General features: G+C 40.0%; 2 protein-coding genes across 3 annotated transcripts; both read right to left on the bottom strand.

The window, feature by feature from the left end:
* Positions 1 to 1,283: 1,283 nt before the first annotated feature.
* On the bottom strand, positions 1,284 to 4,200 carry il19l (interleukin 19 like). The gene is made up of 5 exons (XM_014334338.2): positions 3,886 to 4,200; positions 3,701 to 3,763; positions 3,372 to 3,524; positions 3,212 to 3,274; positions 1,284 to 2,267 (listed from the first exon to the last, which is right to left on the bottom strand). Exons 1-5 carry the CDS (start codon positions 4,045 to 4,047, stop codon positions 2,172 to 2,174), a joined length of 537 nt encoding a protein of 178 aa, XP_014189824.1. The 5' UTR covers positions 4,048 to 4,200; the 3' UTR covers positions 1,284 to 2,171.
* Positions 4,201 to 7,189: 2,989 nt separating this feature from the next.
* On the bottom strand, positions 7,190 to 17,804 carry prelp (proline/arginine-rich end leucine-rich repeat protein). 2 transcript variants are annotated; one of them, XM_005924711.2, is made up of 7 exons: positions 17,680 to 17,804; positions 11,515 to 11,950; positions 11,242 to 11,427; positions 10,987 to 11,144; positions 10,716 to 10,912; positions 9,124 to 9,199; positions 7,190 to 8,942 (listed from the first exon to the last, which is right to left on the bottom strand). In XM_005924711.2, exons 2-7 carry the CDS (start codon positions 11,944 to 11,946, stop codon positions 8,852 to 8,854), a joined length of 1,140 nt encoding a protein of 379 aa, XP_005924773.1. In that variant the 5' UTR covers positions 11,947 to 11,950; positions 17,680 to 17,804; the 3' UTR covers positions 7,190 to 8,851. The 2 variants fall into 2 exon arrangements, with proteins under 2 accessions (XP_005924773.1, XP_005924772.1); XM_005924710.3 differs by lacking the exon at positions 17,680 to 17,804 and adding an exon at positions 13,974 to 17,673.
* Between the last annotated feature and the right edge of the window lie 1,046 nt (positions 17,805 to 18,850).

Raw genomic sequence — 18,850 nt, 5'->3', positions numbered from 1 at the left:
TATTAATATTTTGTTCTATTAGATTTAGTTTTAGCTGTGGGCTGTGGGCCAAATGATACTGGAGGAGGTGAGTGAGTCCTTTGTGTTGCTATAAGGAAAAGTGGCTGGGATTGTTGTGCAGTCGTTAATCAGGATTGTGGATATTTGTGTCTATATGATGTTAGTGATGAACCACCACATTGTTGGATTAAAGCTCTTCATTGGATGTTGACTGCCTTTTATTCTGTTCTCTCTATCAAGATGATCCCACACTTGTCCAATATCATTGTGGTCTGAGCTGTGGGGAGGCCAATCCATGCCTGACAGTGTTCCATTGTGTGTTTGGTATCACTTTCATGTTGAAAATCGAAGCCAGTGTGAGTCAGATGGTTTCTAAATGGGATCAAAACCAGATCAAACTTTCCCGCTTTCATAATTCCATCAATTTTGACAAGATTCCCAGCACAGCTGGCTGAAATCAAATTTTACAATTAGATTAATCAGTTGGTGAGAAGCATTGTTGGCACTAATCTTCAGTCCAGTTCTTGTGTTATTTGGTACTTCAGCCTGTTTCCCCTCCTTAAGAATAGTTTCTTTACAGTGGATATAAATAAATGTTCTCATACATTGTTGTAAGTATCAACAGTCCAATCACTTATATATCAGTTGGCTAACATTTTCTGAAACTGAGCACATAGATTCATGTCTAAGTAAAAGATCTGTACAATATGATCCTACACATCATGTACTTATCTCATTTTCATTTTTCAGCAGATTGTGACACCAGAAGAGGAAAACTTGGCCACAAGTTTCGAAGAAAGATAGTACAACATTTTAGCTAGAACTTCCTAACTTAGGTTTCACTTTTACTCCAAATGAACCTTTATCAGCAAAATGAAAAAAAATGCAAGCAGCACCATTTATGGATTCACAGAACATGAGAATTTCAGTAAGTAGGTGTTCATTTTTCCCCCTGTGCTTCTTTTTAACATACCTTCTGAGGTGTTATTGTTCCTGTGTAAGACATGATTACATGTATAGTCTGTTACAGGTCTGTTGCTTCTGCTGCTGCAGTGATTAATGATCAGAGGAAGCAATTTCCTTTGTAATATTTGTCACAACAGTCACAGTATTGGCAAATATTCAAGCAGCTAGTAATCAGATGTCTGTTCAGACAGAGCCAAAGGGCTTGCTACACATCCGCTCTTATTCGTGAAAGCATGTGTGTGAGATAATGTCCCTCAATTAATTCTTTTTGCAGAAGTGACAGGCGTATTTGTTCTCAGGTGATTTATTGGGGCAAATAGGCCCAGTCATACAGTATTACAGGCATAAAACAAACCGCGCATTAAGAAGCTCATAAGGCAGAGCAGCCTGCCAGATCAAGTTATCTACTAGCTGTACATCTGCTGCACATAAAAAAGACACATCAGATTAAATGGATTTGATCTGATAACAGTAAGTGAAACACATTCTCTCTTCTTCTTTTTTCTCTTCTTCTCTTCTCTTCTTTCAAACATAGATTATATATCCGAGGAAGCATCACCATGACTTCCAGCCATAACATTATCGTGTCTGGACTTTAAAAGATCCCCTTTAACACTAAATCCCAAATATCATAAAAATCATAAACAATGCCTTTGGACTGATGTCAGTCCTGACAACAGACTAAAGAAATTTGTCCACATGTTCCCAGATACTGTCAGCGTTTGTGCGAAGCAGAATACTAGACTGTGATAAAATGTGGGCTACACCATGAATACTGATTTGAGACAATTTCAGAAAGCACAGAAGCAGACACACGAGCAGGCACCTAATCTATTATCGGACAAACAGCAACACTGAATTTTCACTGATGGCCACTAGATGGTAATGAAGAGCAGACATCAGCTGTTGACAGGAAACTCTCAGAGAGCACAATACAGTTGTATTTTGCTTTAATTGATTTTTAAATTAAAGTATTTACAAAAATAAAAACAAACATTTAAGTCTAGTAAACAATCTTACAGTAACAGCTTCCTCAGAAGTATACATGTTTTTGTTCAGGTATAAATATAGCATACAATTTCAGTCCACATTAGTGGATAAAAAACGGTAATAAAAAACCCAACTAAGTATCAAGTTCTTTCAAGTGAAAACATAGAAATGCAACATGCCACAAAACTTAAATTAGCACATTTGTAAAGAGCAGCTCAATTTCTTTGAGTTTTGGGTCCCAGTGCTTCCAGCCACTCCAGCACAGTGTCCAGTTCACCCACTGCCTTCTGTGCTGCCCTGTTTGCTTGTAGCTGCTCAGCAGGAAGAGGAACAAGGGAAAAGTGGAAGAGTTAGATAAGAAAATAGATCTGAAACCAACATGTGTGTCTTTCAAGCAGGTGATACTCTTATGGTAAATGGTAAATGGCCTGTATTTATATAGCGCTTCCCTAAGGACCCCAAAGCGCTTTACATATCCAGTCATCCACCCATTCACACACACATTCACACACACATTCACACACGGGTGTCATATAAATCATATAAACTCAGATTTTATTCACAATAGAACACAGAAATAATATCAAAGGTTTAAGCTGAGAAAAAAATGAACTGATTTTGAATCTGAAGGTAACAACACACGTCGAAAAAGTCGAGACAGGGGCAACAAAAGGCTGAGAAAGTCAATAGAGGAACATTTTGCAACTAATTAAATGGCATTATTAATTGGCAGCATTTCAGTAGCATGACTGGGTATAAAACGGGCCTCTTAGGGTGGCAGAGTTTCTCATAGCTAAAGATGGACAAAGATTCAACTATCTGCAAAAACATCGGCTAATTGTTGAATAATTTCAGAATAAAGTAAAACTGCTTTGATTATCTCGTCATCTGCAGGACAGCAAGAATATAATATCATCAAAAGACTCAGAGAATCTATTGTGAATAAAATTTAGTTTACAAGATTTAGAAATCATTGCAGTTTTTGGCTGTTTTATTTGAAGTGAGTTATAGATTTAGGTATTTTCTCTGTGTGCTGTGTTTCTGTATAGTAACCCATTTGTGTTTGTTTCTTCTTGAAATCCAAGACAAAAAGTAACATTAATAAAGATATTATTGACATACAACAAAGTTTCACAGCTCACAGCTTTTCCCTAACTAACTAGTTCATATTAGGAAAATTACAACAACTGATGTTGGGGCTTATTATTGAGCGTCTAAGACAGGAAGTCATTTTAGATTTTATTGTGTGTCTTACCTTGATAAACTCAGCATGCACTGAATCAATTGTTCTCTGGGTTTCTTCTCCACATTGGCAATGCTATACACAGAAAAGCACAATTATCATTACAATCTATGACAGCTTTTCATTAAAAGAAGAAGAAGAAGCACATTTTGAGACTGGAGAGCAAACTTACACATTTATGGATGTCTCTTCTGATGCTCACGAAAGCATTGGCCAGAGCGCTGGAGCAGCGTTGTTGTTGTGGCTCGGATGAGGCATAGTTGCTGAACACTCTCTCAACATAGAAACGCAACACAAGACGCAGGAAACAGCATGTCTGACCGTCCTGAGGGGGACATGGCGAAAGTCAGATTCTAGCACCTTTCACAACCTATCTTCAGAATCCATATTCTGGTGATAGAGACTTAATATGTGGAAGACACTTGTCAAAAAAAGGGAAGCAAAAGTAAATCTAAAAGGCAAATCATCATGACTGAGTGGCAACATAACGCAAGAGCTCACCTGAACATTTTTCATCAGTGATCTATCCAGAAGTTTCATTCCGATCTCGTTGTCTTCTGAAATCTATCACAAAAGAAAAAGAAAAAGAAAGGATCAGTTACAACTTTCTGCCACTTTAATCTGACGTTACACTTGTGCAAGTTCTTGCCAGAGGTTTTGATTGCATGACTGCTCGCTGAACTCACCGCATTTGATCGTATGTGTGCGTAGTATTTGCGCAGCTCGTGTGTGTGAACACTGACAGAGCAGCTGTCCAGATGCAGAGTTCGGCTCTCAGCAGGTTCAGTCAGACAGCTGAGCAGCAGGAGGAGGAGGAAGGAAGCAGAGCAGCCGATAAGCATCTTCATCCTGATGATGGCGATCTGGTGAGAAAGCTAACAGAAGCGTTTCGGTTTGTAAGAATTGTGTATTGTGTAAAATTGTTGATTGTTGATTAATTTAGGAAAAAGGTTCATCACTGTTTCCTCAGATCATCAAAACAGATAAAAAACTTCAAATCCACAAATTAAAAAATACTTTATGAGCATTTATAGATACATAAATGGATATTGGATCATTTAAAAAAAATTGTTTATAAACTACCAATATCCAGAATAAAGGAAACACTATGTCAAGTCCATCAGCTGCCATCATCATTGCCTGGAGAAGTATCACCTGTATTCAGACTCACCTGTGCGTGTGTCACTCAGAGGGAGAGTTCTGGTGAAGCTGTGTCTCTGGGCCTCCATCCTGTGTCCTCTTATAGTGTGGAGTAAGGGGATTTTTCTTTTCACCAGGTATTGAACAGGTTAAACATGCATGGGACTCCACAGGTGCATGCATGTGAATGGGTTTACAGGAGGAGGAAGTCTGGTGCAATTAAAGGAACTCCCGGTCATGTTTCAGTCTCTGATTGGAAGAATGGAAAAAAGAATTATTGCTGATTTCCTCCTCTTTGATGAGTAGTGCTGTCTTTGTGAAGAAAAACTTTCACTCTCAGCGATGCGTAATGTAAATAATGAATGAGTAATCATTGTTGCTAGATTAGAGTTTCATCATTTAAACTGAAGCTGCTGCAGCTTCCGCATTAAGACGTCACTCCCTGAATCATTTGCCTTAGGAGTTTTTAAAGTCTGTGTTGTTTTAATGTGATTAATTTGTAAAAGGAAGTGTTTTGTGGCAATATCATTTTATTTCTTGTCTCTTTTAGATTTCAGATTGATTGGTATAGCTACTTCCAAATGTTGCATAACACTCTGGGTGTATACTGGAAATAAAGCCTCTCACTGACTTTTGTCTTTTTACTCGAAGGGCATTCTGACATCACTTCAGTCAACAGGTCCTGATTGGAAATACCTACCAGACCTGCTCGCCAGCCTGTTTTACCAGGGTGCTTTTGAAGTCTTCTAAAACGTCATTTGCAGCGGTAGGAAGCAAGAAAACCCAATGGAACTAGGAATAACCTGTAAATGAAGTCAATTAGAGCCAGTTAAAAAGCCTCGCATGCTTCTCTATTGTATTCTCAATTCCACCAGAGTTGCAGTCCTGCAGTACTACCTCTTTAATACAGAGCCTCTTGAACAAAGTGACTTTTTTTTACACTGAAACCGGAAACACAAAAAATTGACAAAATTGCCATCGTAGCCACTGTCAGTTTCTCTCAACCTTTTTTGAACAGTTATTCATTGAAAAAAGCTGAAATGTCAGCATGTTTCATTGAAATCGTTTTTAGACATCTTAAAAGGTAAAATCATCAAGCATTTTAGAAACAAAGTGGATATTAAATATTTTCTTGCTAAGGTATCTTATGATGTATCTAATGAAAGTTTGGCTTAATCCGGTCATTCTTACATGCACATAGTTACTTCTGTTCGCGCAGTGTTGTGCAATTTTGCAGCCTTTAGTCACTTCTGCTTTCTTACATGTTAAACTGTCACAGTCAGTAAACACAAAATGAAAAACCCTTTAATTCATTTGCGATTTAAACAAACACGCATGTCTTTGGACTGGGGGTGGAAATCAGAGCACCCACAAAAACACCACCCAGACCACAGGGTCAACATGGAAAGTGGTTCTCAAACTGCGGGGAAGGCCCCCACTGGTAGGACACAAAGGTACTCCCGGGGCCTCAGAAGATCAGGCAACAAAACAGTGAAGTGAAACTAAATGGAATGATTTTTTTTTTTTAATGAAGCATGAACCAAAGCAGTTTGCTAATGCTATTGTGATGATGTTTCATTTCTTTCTGAAAAGTTTGGTTGTCATATTTTTCATTTTACCAAATGTTTCCAGAGCCAGGCCCTTCAGGCTAGTTCAGCACGCAAACTTCTTTTTTTCAAAAGTCATGTTGTCCTAACTCGTTTAGCATGTGGTTAACTGCTGCCTTGCTAAATAAACAAGGGCCTCTCATGAAAAAATGTTTTCTGAATGCTAGCATATGTTACTTCAGTACCTGTGTATACTGTTCAGCATTAGCGTGAGCTTGTGTACTAATGTACTACATCATAAATGCTGTCTTTTCGATGAGCTCAGGCTCACAGGACGTGGCACCATTTCTGGATCTTTTTCTTTGAATGTTGCAGCTTTGACTTGTATTTGTGACTCAAGCGTCAAACTGTGTTCAGTAACGGTGAGGCCATTCAGTGATTTACACAACTAGGTTCTTGTCTCTTTTTATTATGTCACCCTGAGAAACAAATCTTCAGATTATCTGAAATTTTACATTTAGAAATTGTTATTCTCAAATAGCCATGTAGATATGAGTTTAAAATGAAGCCAGCGAGGAAGTGCACAAACCTTTGGTTCCTGCCACTTGAAGTTAGCTGCGAGAGGAAGTCGTGATGATAAAAAGCCAAACTTTAAAGCATTAAAAAAAGGCATTTTTAAGACCTGGTGGAAAAAGAAATGTATATAAATATCCACCTGGGTTATTGAGTCAAGACTTTGGGTGGGTTGACAGGTGTCCCAGCACAAGTAGCTGTGGCCCTTTAGCATCTACTAGACCTCACCTCTGCTAATTCAAGTCACTGGTATAGACCTCTCCCATGTTGGTGCTTCTGGATCCTTTAATGGTCTTAAATGAGTAACTTGTATTCCTCTGTGGTGCAGACCAACACAGAATTTTGTGCTTCAGTTTTGGTGAGTCAATTATTAGTTTTTTACTTAGCACTAATTTGCCAAACCAAGCTTCACCTATATTTCAAATATATTAACTTCAGTCTCCAAACAACCAACATGGCGTCAGCCAAAATGCCGACCTTGACATTATGGTGCTACATCCGTCTTTTACGGTTCTTGCACACTTTCACAGACAGGCAACGCCCTTACCTCTAGCTTCTTTGGAATGTTCCTTTTATACCTGCTCAGTTACTAACATGTTGCTTTTATCCAAAGGCTCATATTATTGTGAAACAGGTCGGGTTGGTGTCGACTAAGCAGAGAGAGCAGTGAGGCATATTAGAAAAGAGAAATGAGGAAGAAAACTACATTTTTTATTTCAAACATCAAGCATTTTCAGATGATCAAGGAGAACTTTTATTTTCCATTGTTTGTACAAAGCTTCTTTATACAGAAGAATATTATACAAAAGATTAGGGATAACAAGAATAAAATGACATTTTTACAAAGAGTATCTTGAAAATCACAGGCACATTTGAAACTGTTTTAACTACATGGAGCTAGTTATTTAAAGCTGGTTATCTCTTTTAACTTACACTGCATATTTATTCATTGCCTCTGACGGCTGCCCCACTCTGTTGACCTATTCTTGTGAACTTAACTACCGTTTATGTCTGTAGCATGTCTGTAAATGTCCCTGTGTTTTCAGGCTTTGCTCAAGCTATATTTTTCACTTTTTTCTTTACATGAAGTTTTGTAAACAAAAAACACTGATAAACTGCAACTACTGCAGAAACCTAACTCTAAATGTCAGCATAGCCACAGTTTATGCTGATTTGTAGTTTAATGTTGGGACTGTCCAAAAAATGGCAATAGTTAAATTTGTCATCACAATTAAAAAAGTTTGAACCATCCAAGTTTTGCAGTTATTTGCAGTCCCTCTCTCAGTATTACAGTTCCACAGCGTCTACTGCTGATAAACACCATACTTTGCAATGAAATGCACCTAGTACAAAGTGAGTCTATGTTTTCATGGATGTGTGTGTGTGTGTGTGTGTGTGTGTGTGTGTGTGTGTGTGTGTGTGTGTGTGTGTGTGTGTGTGTGTGTGTGTGTGTCAGTAGTACTGTGCAAAAGTCTTGAGCCACCCCTCATTTCTTGTTGTTTTGGAGCCAGACTTTCTTTTAATTCTTTATAGCAGTGAGCAACAATTCTCCAAGATCTTAAAATCTTTTAAAAGTTTTTCTGAAAGTTATATTCAAAAGAAATAGTTCAAATAATCCAGCAAAGATCTGAAACATGACCTGAGAGATGCATCTGACCCTTCAGTTCGTTTACTGTTCACTGAAGCCTCATAAGAAATGGAAGAGTGGCTGTTAAGAAGTAAAATGGAGAAAATGTTAAGGTATGTCAAATTACACAAGAATTGGACCAAATATCAGTCCCAACGGGTCTTCTTTGAAACAAAAATTTGAATTTTTTAGTTCAAATTATAGTCAATAAGAAAGATGTAACACAGTTTGTGACTGCAGCCAAACATGGCCGAGGCCCTGTCATGGCTTGTGGCTACATTTCAGCGAGTGGTGTTGGGGATCTTGTCAAGTCAATTGACATCAATACTACAGAAATGTACGGTCAGATTTTGATCCACCACGTGGTACCTTCTGCAAAGTATCTGATTAGAAGAAGCTTCAACTTTCAGTATGACAACGATCCCAAACACACTGCCAGAGCAGTAAAAGATACCAGGACAGAAAAACACCCAATTAAACACTGTCAGTCTTGGATTGGCCTCTCCAGATCCCAGACCTCAAAATTGCTGAAGCAGTGTGGGATCCTCTTGATAGGGAAGAGAACAAAAGGCAGCCAACATTCAAGGAAGAGCTTTGAATGTCTTTTAAGAAGCCCGGACAACAATTTCTGGAGACCACTTAAAGAAATGAGAAGAAAGCACATTTTTCACACTTTCCTAGCAAAATATAAAGAAATGCTGCGTAGCTCAAGACTTTTGCACAGTACTGCATGTGCAAGCCCCCATGCCTTTAGGCATGGTTTTCCTAAATGACAATAGAGTGAAGGAGCCTGAAGCACATGATGACATCCAGAGGGATGGGAGGGTTCAGGTGATTTCCATCCAAACGGAGATACCTGAAAACAACAGAGCAGGTATCTAATATGTCATTGGGATTGTAACTCTTTGAACTTGGCATTTCCAGGCAAAATTCTTTTGTTCTTGTTTACTTCCTGTTAACACACAGGTCACGCAGCTCAGACAAGTTCATTATTTAGGTTAGTGCTGAGACACGCATTATGACATAATGTGAAATACCTTAGCTTGGGAACCTGGCTCATATCACTCGGGTCAGCTTGCACGCTGTATGGGCAGATCTGGGTGCCATTGATGTCTGTCAGGAAAATACACAGTCATGAAGATCTAGTCTTCAAGTGCTCACATGTGCATATAAATAAGAAAATATGCTATTTTAGATTTGACAGTTTTGTTTTTTTTATTGTATAATTTATTTCATTATAGCAATTTACATACAGGAAGAGCAGGGTATAGCCTGATAATAGTCTGAGAAGATAATTATCTTAAATATTATGCATAATGTGAATTTTTTTATTTAAACATGCAGTGCTTAGCATACATTTTCAGAAGAAATCTTTATTTTTTTATGATGTTTTAACTTAGAAAATAGCATGAGAAATGTTTTTAGGAATATAAAAAAAAGGATACAAAAAAGACAGAAATATGAGTGTGTTTAAATGATACTGAAGTGGGTATATTTGAGAAAAAAACAAACACACCTTTAAACAGAGCTCAACTGTAAAATTGATTATACTTTATTGCAAAACACAAGTAGGTAAGTATTTTAAATCGCATCACATCTGATTTTTCTCTGTAATGCGACACATACTCAGACATATAAGCGTTTCAAGTTGAAAATGTGCTGTTGTGTTACAGAGTCCACTAATATTAATGCATTTCTAACTGTGTAGTTATATGTAGTTATAACCCACAAAACAAAACAAAACCCAGCAGCATCCTTCTCTCACCCCAACCGGTCGCAGCAGATGGCCGCCCCTCCCTGAGCCTGGTTCTGCCGGAGGTTTCTTCATGTTAAAGGGAGTTTTTCCTTCCCACTGTCGCCAAAGTGCTTGCTCATAGGGGATCATATGATTGTTGGGTTTTTCTCTGTATCTATGAAGCGCCTTGAGGTGACTTTTGTTGTGATTTGGCGCTATATAAATAAAATTGAATTGAATTGAATTGAATTAACGGTCTGGAAGAAGATTGCATTGTGTAAGCCCTTAAATTATTGCATCAAAATAACTAAGAAACATATTTTTTAAAATAATTCCAAATACAATTGAACAGGAGGACACATCTCGTCATGATAATTAACTTCAGTGGAAGTTGAAAAAAAAATGGCCTGAAGCCAAAGTAGTTTTGTAGTCATGACGCAGAAACAGGTATAACAGAATACCCTGAAAAAATGCTTTCGGTTTGTGTTGCACGCTGATCAAATTACAGCTGTAGTGTCAACAGACTACACTGATCTGTCTTCATTAAACTCGGCATAGGACACAAGACAATTGGGTATAATTAACCAAGATAATTTACAGCGGTTAATGCATAGGTTAAAAAAGGGGAGGGGTTGAATCTACGACATATTATTTGTTTAGTTGCTACACCACCAGATCCAAACAGAAACAGGGAGACATGGACAACACTAAGACCACATTGAACTGAGAAGCTAAGGTGACCTGACACAGCTGCAAGTTGCTGGAAGTTACATGAAGAGCCCTGACATTCAGCCCACGTTGAGACAAACTGTGGTTATGCTCCCTGATGTGGAGGCCTTGCTTTAGCACAGTGATGTCCACTCACTGGGACAGACGTGGCTGCTGGTTACTTACTCTCAATGCTGTTGTGGTCGAGATGCAGGTGCTCCAGGTGACCGTTGAACAAAGGAATCGAAGCGAGCTGGTTGTGGGACAGTTGCAAGTCTAGCAGGCTGGAGACATTGAACACATTCTTGGGAACTCCTTTATCACTCAGCTGGTTGTAGTTCAGCCTCACAAAAGCCAGGTGAGCATGGTTGTCAAAGTAGTTTCTGAAAAAAGACAATAATAAAGATTCTTAGTGGGAATAATCAACTTTGGGACAATGTGTGCACCGTATACTTGCTTTGGGATGTCATCGATACGGTTCCTATCCAAGAAAAGCTGCACGAGGCTGGTTGGTATACTAGTAGGCATCTTCTTCAGCGTGTTATGAGCCAGGTTGAGCTGCACCAGGTTCGTAAGGCCCTTAAAGCTGTTCTTACCCAGGCCACTGTCACTCAGCTGACAGAAAAGACATCACATATTTGCTCCACAAACGCTAGAGATTTAGTTCTCCATACATGTCTAGATAGCACAGTGTTGTAACAGTGAGGTTCACCTGGTTGTGATACAGATCGAGCATAGTCAGGCTCCCCATGTTGTTGAAGGCCCCAGGTGGGATCTTGGAAATACGATTCCTACTAAGGCGGAGCTGTTCCAGAGTTTCTGGGAGGCCTGAAGGGACTTCATTAAGCTGGTTTCGTTGGGCGTAGAGATACAGAAGTGCTGGAAGCTTTTCAAACACCTGCGTGAGAGATAGATGCAAAGCAACCGTAGTAAAGTGATTCTATTTCTTTAAATCCTGAGCATTTATAGAGGTGAACTCCCTGACCTGCTTATCTATCTGATGAATACGGTTGTTTGCTAGATTGATCCAGCGGACCTCAGAGGCGTTGAGGAAGGGCTCCGAGGTTATCTCAGAGATGTAATTGTTCTGGAGATACAGGTAATGAGTCCTGGATGGGATTGCTGGGATTACACGAATGTTCCGGTTCTCGCAGTTGAGCGCATTCGGGTAGCTTGGGGCGCAAAAACACTCCCGGGGGCAGTCAGGAAAGATGGAAGGTGGGCCCAGGATGGGTGGGGGGAAATCTGTTGGTTCCTTGGGCTCAGGCTGGGGTGGTACAGTTGGGAGACGAGCAGGAGGCTTTCTGGGGGTAGCTGGGCGCCTGGTGGGCTTCTTTGGCCGAGGCCTCTGTGTGAACACTGCCCCCAGTAGGAGAAGCAGAGTCAGTGCAGACAGGAGTCTTGCACCAGCCTTCATTGTCCTAGGAAAAGCATAAAGTGTAAGTAGTGATTTCTACTGACTCTGCAGTAATCAAAGTGAAAGGCATTAAGTTAAGGAAGAAAGATGCTTCAAAAAAACAAAAAGAAAAACTAAATAGTTTAATTCAGTACAATATGTCCTTTTGTGTCTGTGAAGGTTCTCAGTCATCCAGGTCATTGTAGTCTAAGGAGCTTGGAAAGAAAAGTGTCTGGACTTCTTTAAGTTGCTTGAAGACATTTCACCTCTCATCCGAGAAGCTTCTTCAGTTCTAAGGTCAAATGGCGGAGAGTCCCAGATTTAAACCTAGTGGGAGTTTCCCCCAAAGAGGGACAGAAGGGCCCCCTGATGATCCTCTACCTAATCACATGAGCCAAGGTGTGAAAACGGGTGTGGGTCACAATCAGCCAGGGTTTCAGGTGAGCTCATTGTGAGCTGGGATGTCATGCTTTCTCCAAGCATACACAGTCTTTCAAGGATGCCAATGTTAACATCTTGGACAGAGAGGACAGATGGTTTGAAAGAGGAGTGAAAGAAGCCATCTATGTCCACTGTGAGCGACCATCTTTGAACAGAGGCGGTGGTTTACGACACCAACTGTCTGCCATCTATAATCCAGTTTTGAGTTCCCTCCCCAGACGCCTTAACGCCCACTCACATCCTGGGCCATCTGACCTCAGGAAATCGCATGATAGGGTGGGGCCAGGTTTCACAATGAGCTCACCCGAAACCCTGGCTGATTGGGACCCACACCCATTTTCACACCTTGGCTCATGTGATTAGGTAGAGGATTATCAGGGGCCCTTTTGTCCCTCTTTGGGGGAAAACTCCCACTAGGTTTAAATCTGGGACTCTCCACCATTTGACCTTAGAACTGAAGAAGCTTCTCGGATGAGAGGTGAAACGTCCTCAAGCAACTTAAAGAAGTTCAGATGCTTTTCTTTCCAAGCTCCTTAGAATATGTCCTTTTGGTGCTTCTTTCTCCATGTGGGTGTAATGACTCAGCCGTGTACAAACCCTCCTTTTTTCCTACAAGGCTACGTGCAATCCAGGGCATTCATCTTATCTCTGATTTTACTAAAAATATCCGTTAGTTTGTATTTCACTTTGGAAAGATTCCACTTTAAAGCTGGTTACTGTTTGACCAATTTTAAGAGGTAGTTTTCAGGGTTGAACTGAGTGAAACAGCATTACCAAGGCCTACATGAAGCAATGCTCACCTGACTCTATAAAAACATTAAGGTTTAATGTTATATACCAAGATTGTCCCCAGCCTACCTTAAGTATTGCTTCCACACTTCTATTGCAGTTTAAACTAATGTAAGATGGACATGTGTAGCTCGGTAACGTAATCTGTGTTTGAAGAGGTGGGATCGTCTGAGGAGGAGCCATACATCCTTAATTTGATTAAATTCAAGAGAATGTAGGGCAGATACTAATACAGGAAATGAGCGCTTATGAAAGGATAAAGGCACTATTGTAAGCATGGGTCGAGAGGGGGGAGGTGTGTAGAGAAAGCAAGCCTGCAAGGTTAAAATATGTCAACAAAAGGGAGGCGCGCTGGAATGAAGCTCTCATGAACTCAATATGTATTTACAGCATTTTATAATCAGTGTGTGTTTAAAATTTCACACCAGGAGGATTTGTTTTGTGTGTGCATGAGGAATTTTCCAAAGTTGCTTTGAAAAAGGAATTTCCATTTTGTATAGTTCATCACATTGATCATACAAGGAGTCATCTTAGGCACACCTATGAGCTTGCATTTCACAATGAGAGGACAGGGGAGGTGATTTTTACATGTTCTGTAACTGACGGGGTTTAAGAATATATAACAACTGTGAGCAAATCGGTTTAGCTACAGTGCTGTGAAAAAGTATTTACCCCCACGCCCCATTTGTCACACTTGCATGTTTCAGATTATAAAACACATTTCAACATTAGACTCAAATAACCAGAGTAAATGCAAAATGCAGTTTTTAAATGATGATTGCATCTATTAAGGGAAAACAAAAAATAGCCAAACCTACCTGGCCTGGGAAAATATTCTGTGGACTAACAAGACTCGTTGCATCTGGTGTAAAACTAACATAGCCAAAAGTACATCATACCACCAGTCAAATATGGTGGTGTGATAGTCTGGGACTGCTTTGCTGCTGGACGACTTGCCGTAATTGATGGAACCATGATTCCTGCTCTCTACCAGAAAGTCCCGAAGAAGGTCCAGCTATCCGTTTGTACCCTGAAGCTTAACCTCACTCGGGTTATTAAGCAGCACAATAGTCCAAAACACACCACAAGATCCACCTCTGAATGGCTCAGAAAAGTACAAAAAAAATGAAGATTTAGACCCTTGAATGTGTCTGGAACAATTCTGAAAAGAAGAGTGTGCTAAAATTACTCCACAGTAACGTAAGAACATCATTGTCAGTTAGGGAAGGGAATCGAGAAACAGTTCTTGCAGAGAACTAGTTCCCAGTAGTTCAGTTTCTTGGAATTGTTGGTTTGCTTGCCTGTGGATCACTGTTATCAGTTGTAGCACTCAAACAACAATCAGCTGATTATCAGCTGATCTAAGTTCACATGCAGGAGGAGGAAAACAGTGGCACAGTCTGCAGCGTGGATATGGACTTTACTTTCAATTCATTGCATAATAGGACGAGAGCACGATGTTACAGTAGACAGAAACAGCTGCATTATGCTGCTAACACAGCTTCAGGTTTTTGCAAGCACCTGTACAGACAGCATGCTAATACTAAGCTAGCCAAAAACACAGAGAGATGTTATGAGTATATGCCCAAGCCCAGGAGTCAGACCCTTAACTTCAACAGGTAAAAAAAACTGATGAGCAGTTTTTACCTGTTCATGTTTCTACAGTAGAATCATTGTGGCAATCACTTTAAAGTCTCTTTTTGCTTGTGTTGTGTTGTCAGCATTGTGTTTGTGTTCATATGTCTGTCCTCATTAGGATCAAGATTTGCATTGGTGTGTAGGACTGTAGCCTGAAGGTGTATCTTGTTAAATGTTAATTATGAGGCAAAGCTTTTCAGCTCATTTTATGAAAAAAAAAGTAACGAGTAAGTAACTAAGTAATGTACTGCATCACCTTTAATGAAAGTGTTCTGTGTAATATTTGTAATATTTACTTTTTTGAGTAATGACCCACCACTGAACACAACAAGGGGGAGAAATAACTCCACAACATGCACAAACATTTGACAAAGCACAAAGCAATTCATTTGCATGAATGTAATATCGACATGATGGTTAGAGATGGTGGTGACTCTCAAAACAAAGCCAGTGAGATCCCAGTGAGAATCGATAAGTAATACTAATAATGGAATCAGTTAATTCTTCTCAGTTCCCATCCCTGCCATCAGTTATGTTTGACTGCAGTTCTTGCTGCCAAGGGAGGCACAGCCAGTTATTAAAATTTGGGGGGCAATTACTTTTTCGCAGAGGGCCAGGTAGGTGTGGATAACTTTTTCTCTTATTGAGAGAAGCCATCATTTAAAAACTGTATTTTGGTATTAAAATCTGTTTGATGATCTGAAACATGAAAACGTGACAAATATGCAAAAACATTAATAAATCAGGAGGGAGAGGGATACTTTTTCTGTACGTGGACAATGAAATTACGTCACACTGAGACTGAAACACACACATACACGCTGTTGTTTGGCTTATCATTCCAGGTATTTACCCTTCAGTGAATCTAATTCACTTTTCAAAGTGAAACGATCTTTTTCAGGCCATGGTAACTATGGCTAAATCGTTATCCTCTATATCATGAGCAAAGCCCTGCAAATAAGTATCACAAAGATTTAGAAAAACACAAACTCTCATCACAGAGGCACCATTTGTTTCCAGTGCTCTTTCTCTTTGCCTTTGATCAGTTTGATATAAATCATGGCGCAGGAATGAGCCTCATATCTAAAATGCTTGAAATAACAAATCTGAACATTTCTCTGACAGCATTCCCTGGCACTGCCCTTCATTTTCCCTCTCAGAGCCTTGCAACCCCTCGTTTAAATCCAGAGCCAGATTTCCTTCCTGTCGTTCTGCTGTTATGACCAGAAGTTTGGCAAACAATTAAAGACTCAATATCCACAATGGCTGATTCACCAGTTTGTTATTTATGACCTCAATGAGTTAATCTGATCGTTATCAGCATGAGAACTATACTTAGGATGGTAGGACAGAGATCACTGCTAGTACATGACACAAACACTCTGTTGCAAAGCTTTAAAACAAACAAAATCTACTGTGACTTTGAACTGGATCTGCATATTTTAAACATCAGAGACTTTTGTCTTACTGGACTTGATGAAAACCATGTGGACCTACTAAGTGGTGGTATTACGTTCTCAACAGCTGTTTGCAAGGTTAAAAAGATATATCCAAGTACTGGTGAGATAAAAGTTAAACATTACTAAAAAATAACACAATCTTACTTTACTGCTGATATTTTTCAGGTGCAGCTATTAAACAGTTTGCTTTATATATATATTTAAAGTTTAGAATTATTTGGTTAAAGGAAAAGTAGAAAGTCTTAGGAATTAGTATGAGTTTTAGGTTATATCTCAAAAATTTTCAGTTTCATAACGCCCTTTTCATCACTGATGATGAGCTCTTTCCAACCTTTTTTTTTTTTGGCAGAACAGCCCATCATTCCTTTACCAAAAAAAGAAAGAAAGAAAAAAACTAGTGTTTCATAAAACCACTTTTTAAAAAAAGTCATGATGAAAAGTTACATCATCCCCAGTCGACTTCACTCATCTGAGTCCTGTAACTGTGACTAAGCACAATAATCACAAAGGTTATGCCAAGATTTTCTCTAACATCTAGTGTATATTATATATATACATGTACAGATGTTTTCCATACATTTAGAAATACGAAAACTCCAACTAAGTGTGCTCTCTGATGCTCTAATAAAACATGAGAAATTTATTAAGAAGCCAAACGACAGTAGATATAATGTCAACATAGCTGAGAGCAGAAGAACGAACATCAGAAATCTGGAAACTTTCATCCCCGCGTCTTTGTACACATCGCCATCAGCCAGCTCCAAAGTAGCTGCTGTTTTTCTTTTCAAACTCTTCACACACTTCACAAACCTTCTTATGTCAGCACATCATGTGATTGCACTTTTTTTTTCAGTGCATGCTTGTTTTTAAACCATTTCCAGAACGTTCCATTTCAGCTTCTTAAACTGTTAGTTTACACCCATGTAGGAACTGCATCCATCTGAATTCACCACAGAAGAAGCCAAAAATGTATTTGTGCACCGCCTTTAAAACCCCCGGGGATCCATCTGATTGCCAAAAGTGAGCAATATGGCATTTCTTTTGTAAAAAAAACAGCAGCTAAAGCTCTTCTAGTCTGCATATTTTCACTTGCACTGCAGTTGCAGCTCTCTCCACTCACTAATGGAAAAAGATGAAATCAAGGTGAGCGTGCAGCAGCACAGAAAAGCAGCAGAGTCACAGCGTGTGGCAGCTCCCTGGAGGACAGAGTACCACTTTGTATGGCAAACTGTTTCTATAGAAACTCGGCAGCATGGCCCAGCTGTGCCCGTGCCAGGATTCCCCTTCTGTCCACAAACACTTCCCTCACTGCCTCTCCTGGCTTCTCTGTTTCACACTCACACACACACATGCACAGAACTCTGTCTGCATTCTTACCTTTACTCATCAGGTCCCTTCAGTGGAAACAACAAATAAAGGGTCTTACCTGCCTCTGGTACCTGCCCTCTTTTGTCAAGTCACAAGTTTTGTGTCTTTTCTTCTCTCTGCCTCTCTCACTCTTCTCCTATCCCTCGCTCCCTCACTCCCTCTTGCTCTTCCTCTGTTCCTCTGGTCCCTAGCCCTCCCTTCCCTCTCTCTCCCCCTCTCGCTCTCCTTTGGTGGACAAGCCTGCCTGTTGGGTTTGTTCCCTGGCTTCTTTCCCTCTGAAGGTCACAGTGGTTCTTTTTTTCACCCCCTTAGCTTGGCTCAGAGCCACAGAGGTTTAATCTTAATTCCTTCTGGTAGACCACCGGCTCTTTTATGTGTCTGAACCGTTGTACAGTTTGTTATTATTTTCTTTTTGTCAACTATATGATGAGTGTGTAGGTCTGAAAAATTAAACAACTAAATACATAAACACCAGGGCACCATGATGTGTTTGCATGCCATATTTGCGTGTTTGCAACAAGCCTTAGTTTCTGTATCTGAAGTCTTTGAGAAACAAACACTGGACCTCTGTGAGGGAAAGCCCAGCTGTAACTGCATCTCCTCTTTGTCTCCCACCCACCCCGCCATTGTTTAGATGACTGCACTCAGATCCAGTCATGTGCTTTTCATTAGAAGCATCTCTCCGCTGACTCCATGGCATCTCTTCTGTGTCAGTTAAATATCCAGGCACGCTCTTTCTTTTTTCTTCCCCCCCTTCCCTCTAGTGTAAGTACACGAAAGCAGTCTGATTTTCGAAGTCCAAATGTGGAGTGGAGGGTGATGTGATGGGGCTCTCAGGAAGTGGGGCTGGTGGCATGAAGTAGGGTCTGTGTGTGTGTGTGTGTGTGTACATGTGTGTGTGTTTAGCTAATATGTCACCAGGGGTTTGGAGGTGGACATGTGTTTGCTACCCTGCATTCCTGCAGAGTGAGCTGCAGCTGAACGATAATGAGGTGAACATATGTGGGGATATGTCTTTAAGACACATGTACACACACGCTTCCTTTTCCCGCCGCGCTCCTGTCTCCCACTCAGTCAGTGATTATGATACAGTCGGGTCAAACATCTGGACCAGACTGTTTCCAGCTAAGGAAGGAGAGTATACTTTAACAAACAGGTCGCAAAATGGGTGTGTGTAACAAATACGTCACCCCCCAATCTGCTCTGCTACCATTTACACGTGAGAGTTG

The sequence above is a fragment of the Haplochromis burtoni genome, unplaced genomic scaffold (genome assembly GCF_018398535.1).
Source record: "Haplochromis burtoni strain Fernald_Lab_line unplaced genomic scaffold, NCSU_Asbu1 Contig_79, whole genome shotgun sequence".
In the NCBI taxonomy this organism is placed as follows: Eukaryota; Metazoa; Chordata; class Actinopteri; order Cichliformes; family Cichlidae; genus Haplochromis; species Haplochromis burtoni.
Note: the sequence above shows the minus strand (reverse complement) of the source record. Positions and strands in the feature narration are given on the sequence as shown.